At 37.0% G+C, this 8,506-nt stretch overlaps 1 protein-coding gene across 1 annotated transcript; it reads left to right on the forward strand.

Annotated features, from left to right (window-relative positions):
- The first annotated feature begins 528 nt into the window (after positions 1-528).
- On the forward strand, positions 529-1,470 carry LOC131832975 (olfactory receptor 2B6). Its single transcript, XM_059176220.1, has one exon. The coding sequence runs from the start codon at positions 529-531 to the stop codon at positions 1,468-1,470; it is 942 nt and encodes a 313-aa protein (XP_059032203.1).
- Positions 1,471-8,506: the final 7,036 nt, after the last annotated feature.

Raw genomic sequence — 8,506 nt, forward strand, 5'->3', positions numbered from 1 at the left:
AAAAAATCAAAGAACACATTTTATTAAATTTGTTAAAATTAGGTATTTACTTCTTAAATTTTAGCTTTCTTTTGTCTTTTCTTTCTTTCTTTTCTTCCCTCCTTCCTCTTTCTTTTCTTTGTTTCTTTTCTTTCTCTCTTTCTTAGCCTTTCTTTCTTTTTTTCTTTCTTTCTTTCTTTGTAGGCCTCACACCTGGGGAGCCCAATGCAGTACTTGAACTCACAACCCTGAGATCAAGACCTGAGCTGAGATCAAGAGTCAGATGCTTAATGACTGAAACCCCAGGTGCTACTGGGCTTTCATTTATGAAGTACTGACACAAATATAGAAAGAAAGATTAAATTGTAGAAATGCCTAAGTACTTATGAGTATTTCCAACTATGTATTTTTCATATCACAAGCAATGTTTTTTCTATATGTATCTTCAAACAGGTAGTAAAGTGATTATAAGTAAAACGTCAATAATTATGTGTTCATTGATTTCCTGAATTCTTGTGTTCCAGGAAACAAAAAGTCGAACCATTGATCATGAGGCAGGTGAATGAGAGCGTCCCACAGGAGTTCATCCTTCTTGGTTTCTCTGATCGACCATGGCTGGAGCTCCCGCTCTTTGTGGTCTTCCTCATTTCTTACATGGTGACTATCTTTGGGAATCTGACCATTATTCTAGTGTCACGCCTGGACTCCAAACTCCATACCCCCATGTACTTTTTTCTTACCAATCTGTCACTCCTGGACCTTTGCTACACCACTAGTACGGTTCCACAGATGCTGGTAAATTTATACAGCACCAGGAAGGTGATCAGTTATGGCGGCTGTGTGGCCCAGCTCTTCATGTTTCTAGCCTTGGGGGCCACTGAATGTGTTCTCTTGGCCGTTATGTCCTTTGATAGGTTTGTAGCTATTTGTCGGCCTCTGCATTACTCAGTTATCATGCACCAGAGGCTGTGCCTCCAGCTGGCAGCAGCATCCTGGATTACTGGTTTTAGCAACTCAGTGTGGTTGTCCACCCTGACTCTCCAGCTGCCACTTTGTGGCCCCCACGTAGTAGATCACTTTCTCTGTGAAGTCCCTGCCCTGCTCAAGTTGTCCTGTGTAGACACAACAGCCAACGAGGCGGAACTGTTCCTTGTCAGTGTGCTGTTCCATCTGATACCCCTGACGCTCATCCTAGTATCATATGCTTTCATTGTCCAAGCAGTGTTGAGGATCCAGTCAGCCGAAGGCCGGCGAAAGGCATTTGGCACATGTGGCTCCCATCTGATTGTGGTGTCACTGTTTTACGGCACCGCGATCTCCATGTACCTACAACCGCTATCCCCCAGCTCCAAGGACCGGGGGAAGATGGTGTCCCTCTTCTATGGGATCATCGCACCCATGCTGAATCCCCTTATATACACACTTAGGAATAAAGATGTAAAGGAGGCCTTTAAAAGGTTAGTTGAAAGAGTCTTCTTAGTCAAGAAGTAAGGGATATACAAATGATTGACGTTGTAAGCACTTAATATTTACTTGGCTTCCTAACTTTTCTTCAAGTTGCCCTGTTTTCATCATTCCAACATGGACACTATTGTGATGATCTCCCTCAAATAAAATGTCATTGACAGAAAGCTACAATAGGTCCTGGTGCCTCAACACTCATTGAACCAGTACCTGGAAGGAGGCTTCCAGCTGACCAGAAACTGTGTGACTTTACATCACTGTTTCCAGCATTTGCTGAACTTGGGCCTGAGAATGTGGTAAAAGCCAGAAATCCTGGCTCTGGTAATATCAGTAGTACAAACACAACTATTTTTTCCTCACATAATTAAGAGAGGTTTACCAAAACCCTAAAAAACAGCTACTTTAAAGCTGAATCTGAAGTTTACAACCCCAGCTTTAAATTCTCACTACCACTCCCACATCAGCATGATAATAAAAATCACTAATTTTCCATCTAGAATTGCACTCAGATTTTCATTCTCTTGTCATGTTCCTATACTCATGTTTTCCTCCTAAATGAAAGCATCCTTTTTTATTTCCTTTATAGATCAAATCCTAGGTATTAGTGGGTTGAGCTCATTTTTACTCCTTTGAAATTTTTTTCATAACTTTCCAAATTATCAATATTATTATTATTTCTTAAACCCCAAAACACAGCCTGGATCTTAAAATAGCATGCTGTGTCATAATTTCCAGTGATTTCTTACCAGTGATTTCTTATTCATACACTTGGCTTGCACAAAACCATCTCATTGCAGGTTGGTCTCCCTGAGAGAACACAGATTGGATCATCCTGTCTCCCTCAGAAGTTCATCGAGGTGCTAGGGAAGTAGAACATGCTTATATGATCAGTTGGGTTTTTTGGTGTTGAGTGATTTATTCACGTTACAGTTATTTAATTGTGTTGTTTTTCTCTCTTGTTTTCTTCTACCAATATATTATACATATAGGGAATACAATAGCTGAAACATTTCATGTTTCTCCTTAAAACCTGCAGCAATACCATGTATTTTTGCCATAATATAATGAAAACTGACAAGAGAAATACACCTGATCTGCCAAGTTCCAATTTCAGTTCTCTTTCTTATTAGAAGTAACTATCATTACAGGACTAAATGGAAGCAAAATACTAATAGAGTATATTAAAAACGTAATACTACCCTAAGTGAAAATTGATTTATTTCTACAGGTCCAAATAAATGATATATCAGATAACTAGAAGCAAATGTACATTCAAAGCCAATGTCAATGAAACTTGGTAAATTATGAGAACATAGACAAAAGATCAAAATTGAAGTAGTTTTTGATTTTTAAAGGAAGGATTAGTTGACTTATATTATACTGGTATATTTTATTTTATCCTGACATATAATTTTATGCTGGTAGAAAATGATTTACAGGGAAATTCTGTAAGCTATTATCAGTTACATTGTGATTATTAAAAATATGTATAACCCTTTATGTGAATTCATTTAGAATATAGATTCATTTAGAATAAGACATACAAACTAACTTCATCTCTTTTTTTTTTGCAATTCTGAGAAATTAATTTTTATAATCCAAACCAGTTTCAAGAAAAATATATTTTGGTGGGTTTTTTTTGTTTTGTTTTCTTTCTTTTTTGAGTATAGTTGACACATATTACATTAGTTTCAGGTGTACAATTTAGTGATTTGGCAAGTTTTTACATTATGCTATGTTCACCATAATGTAGCTACCATAACTTGTTCTGATGGTATCACTGACTGTATTCCTTATGCTTGGCTTTTCATTCTTGTGACTTAATCCTTCCATAACTGGAGGCCTATATCTTCCTCTCCCCTTCTCCCATTTTGCCCAACCCCCAGCCCCTTCTCTCTGGCAACCACCAGTTTGTTCTGTGTATTTATAGTTCTGATTCTGCTTTTTACTTGTTTATTCATTTTTATTTGTTTATCCATTCATAAATAGAACCATATGGTATTTGTGTTTCTCAGGCTGATTTATTTTAGCTAGCATAATACCCTCTAGGTCCATCTGTATTCCCTCAAATGGCACAATCTCATCTTTTTTTATGACTATGTAATACCCCATTGTGTATATACATCACATTTTCCTGATCTGTTCATCTACTGATTGACACTTAGGTAGTTTTGGCATCTTGGTTGTTGTAAATAATGCTGCAATAAACATAAGGGTGCATGCATCTTTTTGAGTCAGTGTTTTCATTTCCCATGTGTCAATAACCAGTAGCAGAATTATTGGGTCATACGGTATTTCTAAATTTCTGAGGAACCTCCATACTGTTTCCCACAGTGGCTGCACCAATTTACATTCCTACCAACAGTGCATTTTCTCCATATCCTTGTCAACACTCCTTGTTTCTCATCTTCTTGATTTTAGCCATTTTAACAGGCATAACATGGTATCTCATTGTGGTTTTGATTTGCATTTTCCTGATGATGAGTGATGTTGAGTATCTTTTCACGTGTCTGTTGGTCAGCTGGATGTCTTCTTCAGAGAAATGTCTATTCAGGTCCTCTGCCCATTTTTAAATTGGAATATTGCATTCTTCTCAGTGACTCTTGTTACTCATGTATCTGTTCTCTGGTGCCAACCACGATGTATGGTCTGTCCTTCATAGTCTTCCACCAGTCCACCAAAATACTCATTCTGCAATCTACATACTTAGAGTTGTGCTCTACTTCTCCTGTTATGTCAAACAATCTTTGAGAGAGATTGTCTTAGAAGCAGAAATTACTTTAGAATGCTTCATGATGAATTAGAATAAATAAATTATAATTATATACAATTATATTTAATATAACTATATTTAATATTTATAATTTATATTTACTATTTATATTATAATTTATATTTAATATTTATAATTATATTTAACATAATTATATATTTTAAAAATATATATATTTTAAATATATATAATTATATTATATATATTATGTGTATATGTGTGTGTATATATATATATATATATATATATATATATAATCTTCAGTCCAGGTCTCTTTTTCATATTTTCACACCTGTAGATATAGTCTGTAGGTATTTCTTCTTTTTTTATTGAGATATAATTGACATGCAGCATTACATTAATTAGTTTCAGGCATACAACATAATGATTATTTGTATCCAGTGCAAAGTGATCACCACAGTAAGCCTAGTTAACATCTGTTATCATACAAAGTTACAAACTTTCTTGATAAGAACTTTTGAGATCTACTCTCTTAGCAACTTCCAAATATGCAATACAGTTTTATTAACTAGAGTCACTATGCTGTACATGACATCCCCAGGACTTATCATCTTATAACTAGAAGTTTATACCTTTGGCTCCCTTCATTCATTTCACCTGCTCACCCCTGATCCCCTCCACCAATCTGTTCTGTTTCCATGAGTTTGGTGTTCTCTCTCTCTCTCTCTTTTTTTTTTAATATTCCTGCTTTTCCTATTTTTGATGAATTTCAGAATATTAGAGTCTACATAGCTTAGACTAAAATCCTATTTATGACTTTAATTGCACACATACTTCTGTTTATTATTTCAATTTATTTAGCAAATACTTATTGGATAGCTACGAAACTCATGCACTGTTGTAGAATTTGAGATACATGAGTAAGCAAAATAGACAAAAATCTCTGCCTTGCAGGACTTGCATTCTATCAAAGACTACATAAAATAAACCTTACAACTAATAAATTAAAATATATACAAGAAGGTGATAATTATATACAAAAGGATTGGAGAATTTGGGGATGCTGATGGGGACTCTCAATAAGAAACGGCATGGTCAAGGTAAGCCTCAGGTAAAAGGCAGGATTTGAGCAAAGATCTTGAAGGAGTTATGTGTGTGCTAGCTGAGAGCACATCCAAGGGAAGAACGCTAGTCAGAAGGCAGAGGCAGAATAAGTGCTAAGAGACAAAAGCATGAATGAACATCTCTTTGAAGAACAGGTCAGGTATGGACAGTTGGAGTGGGAGCCAGGAATGGGTTCCAGCCAAGGTGGTCTATGCTGTGCTAAGATGATAAACAAACCGAAAGCACAGTAACTTAATACAACAAAAGCTTACTTCTCTTTAATACTGGTATCCAGTGAAGGCCCTTATGGGAACTGTTCATCAAAGTCACTCTGGGACAAACAAAGTAGAGGCTTTACGCTCAGTTGTGCTTTCATGATCAGCCCAGCAGAGGAGAACTGTTCCTGGGGTTTTAGAGCTTCTTCCTAGAAGGGACAAATGTTACTTCTTCTCACATTTCTCTGACCAAATCAAGTCACACGGTCATATCTTAATTTAAGGGATCAGGGAAATACAATCCTAGCATATGGATACAGAAGGTATAAGAAATGGGAACAGTTGATAAATGGTGCTTACAATGACTCTCATTCACTCTCACCATCATCAAACACTGTTGTTTTTTTTTCCCTTCCTGCAAAATATGCTCAACCTTTCCAAGAAAGAGACATCTTCAAAGTCCATATCATTCCTGGCATCCGGCCCAAAGTCTAGGAACTCCATGGAATGTGCATCTGTGTCTCTTAGACCCTCATGATCTAGAGACCTCTAATCCAAGACAGCACCCACCTCCCTCCTCCCACTACGACGTGCACCTGATGCTCCTTGATAGCAATAGTCCCCCGAAGAAAGTGTAATAAGGAGAGAGGACAGTAGGTCAAATAAGGATTAAAATCCACCATTGTATTTGGAAAACTGGAGGCAGTTTGGGGCATTGACAAAAGCTGTTTCTGTATTAATGGCAGGCTCAACTGCCAGACTAGAGTAGGTTTAAAAAAGAATGGGAGAAATAGAGTTTCTCTGAGGAATATCACTGTGAAGAGGATTAAATTATACAGAAATGTACCTGGTGGGGAAATTAGGGCTAATAAAGTTTTTTTTTTTTTTTAAGATGTTAGAATTAATGGTATATTTGTTTCCTCCTGGGAATGAGATAGCAAAAAGTGAGAATCTGCTGATCTAGGAGGATGGGCAAATTCCTGGAGTTCTACCCCTGAGAAGATGAGACAGATGGGACATGAAGAGCTCCTGGAGGGTCTGCTTTGCTCTGATGATGAGTGCTCATTAGGGACCTGACGTCGGCAGGTGGGAGAGGAGGTCACTCAAGGGGAGTCTGTAAAGTTTTCTTCGATTGCCTTGATTTTCTCAGAAGAACTAGGAGCAAAGTTCATAAACTGACAGTGAGAGTGAATGAGGAGGTCCTGGTGGCTGGAGGAACTAGGAGACGTGCAAGCGGGAAGTACAGGACTGAAGTTGTAGGGCACAATTGCCCAGCGGCACTGGGGCTTACTTGAGGTATGTGGTTGTGGATTTGAAACAAAATAGAGTTTTCTTCAGTCATACTGAGCTACATTAGGAGAGGTAGGTGTTTGATAGAGGGTTGAAAAAGTTTTGTTATGGATATTTTGGCTAAGGAAGAAAGCAGATAGGAAGGAAAAAAAAAAAGGTAGATCAATGGACTGGAGCAGTTAAGGATAATTAGAATCAGAGCTCAAGACGAAGTCAGCTGGAAAAATCCGAGGTGTTGCTTGTGAGAGAGATGCTTGTTGACAGAATTCCACTGGTCAAACCAGAATTTTAAACAGCAGCCACGAGTCAGTCCTTTTCCTCATTGTTTGCATGCAGTAAATAATCTTGTCAGTTTTCCTTTTCAGTATCTCCATATTTCTTATATTTGTTTTCACTGCCAACTTCTGTCACTCACCTATGTAACTACAACAATTTTTTAATTTCTCCCTTGGCCTCTAACCTTGTCCTCTTCAAATTCATTCCCACACCAGTGGGAATGCTTGTACTAAAATATGTTTATTCATGGCATACTTTTAAAAAAATATTTAATTTATTTAATTTTTTTTTTTTTTAGATTTTATTTATTTATTTGACAGAGAGAGATCACAAGTAGACAGAGAGGCAGGCAGAGAGAGAGACAGGGAAGCAGGCTCCCTGCTGAGCAGAGAGCCCGATGCGGGACTCAATCCCAGGACCCTGAGATCATGACCTGAGCCGAAGGCAGCGGCTTAACCCACTGAGCCACCCAGGCGCCCCTATTTAATTTATTTTTAAGTGGTTTTCTTTTAAGTTCTTTTTTTTTTTTTTAAGTAGACTTCATACCTAGCATGGAGCTCCAATGTGGGGCCTGTACCCAGGACCCTGAGAAGAAGACCTGAGCTGAAATCAAGAGTCGGGTGCACAACTAATAAACCACCCAGGTGCCCCTTTTATATTTATTTTATTTTTAAAATTTTAAAAATTTAATTTTTTATTTATTTTGTTGCCAGGTGACCCAATTTTAAAGTTTTAATTTAAATTCCAGTTAGTTAACATACAGTATAATATTAATTTCAGGTGTTCAGTATAATGATTGGACACTTACATACAACACCCTGTGCTCATCACAAGTGTCCTCCCCACCCCTTTCTGATAACCCTGTTTTCTAGAGTTAAGAGTACATTTCTTGATCTGCTTCTTTTTTCCTTTGTTCTTTTGTTTTGTTTCATAAATTCCACATATGAGTGAAATCATATAGTACTTGTCTTTCTCTGACTTATTTCATTTTACATGATACATTCTAACTCCATCCACATCATTGAGAATGGCAGGATTTCATTCTTTTTATGGGTAAACAATATTCTATTCTCTATATAACACATCTTCTTTATCTATTAAAGGCATACTTTAGTTGAAACTCTGGCACTGACTCACTCCTGCCCCAAGCCCTCCATTGCCATTATTGTAACGTTTAAACTGTTAACATGGCTTGTAAGTCCCAGCATGATGGCTTCACCAATGGCAGAATTTCTTCACTTTCATTTGATGTCATGTGAGAGTCATCCATTTTGATTCGTTACAAAACATTATTGTATCTATCACTTGGGCCCATGTCTAAGTTTTTCTATAGGTATGAGTTTTTGGGACATTACATATGTAAATCTTTAATTTTACTATATATCATCTGTTTCCACTTATTATTTTTATTTAACTACATGTACATAGTTGTCAATAAACTGAG

Source organism: Mustela lutreola, chromosome 6 (genome assembly GCF_030435805.1).
Source record: "Mustela lutreola isolate mMusLut2 chromosome 6, mMusLut2.pri, whole genome shotgun sequence".
NCBI lineage: Eukaryota > Metazoa > Chordata > Mammalia > Carnivora > Mustelidae > Mustela > Mustela lutreola.

Bases quoted from the DNA above. Each gene is read 5' to 3' on its own strand.
- LOC131832975 (XM_059176220.1), top strand. From the start codon at position 529: ATGAGGCAGGTGAATGAGAGCGTCCCACAGGAGTTCATCCTTCTTGGT.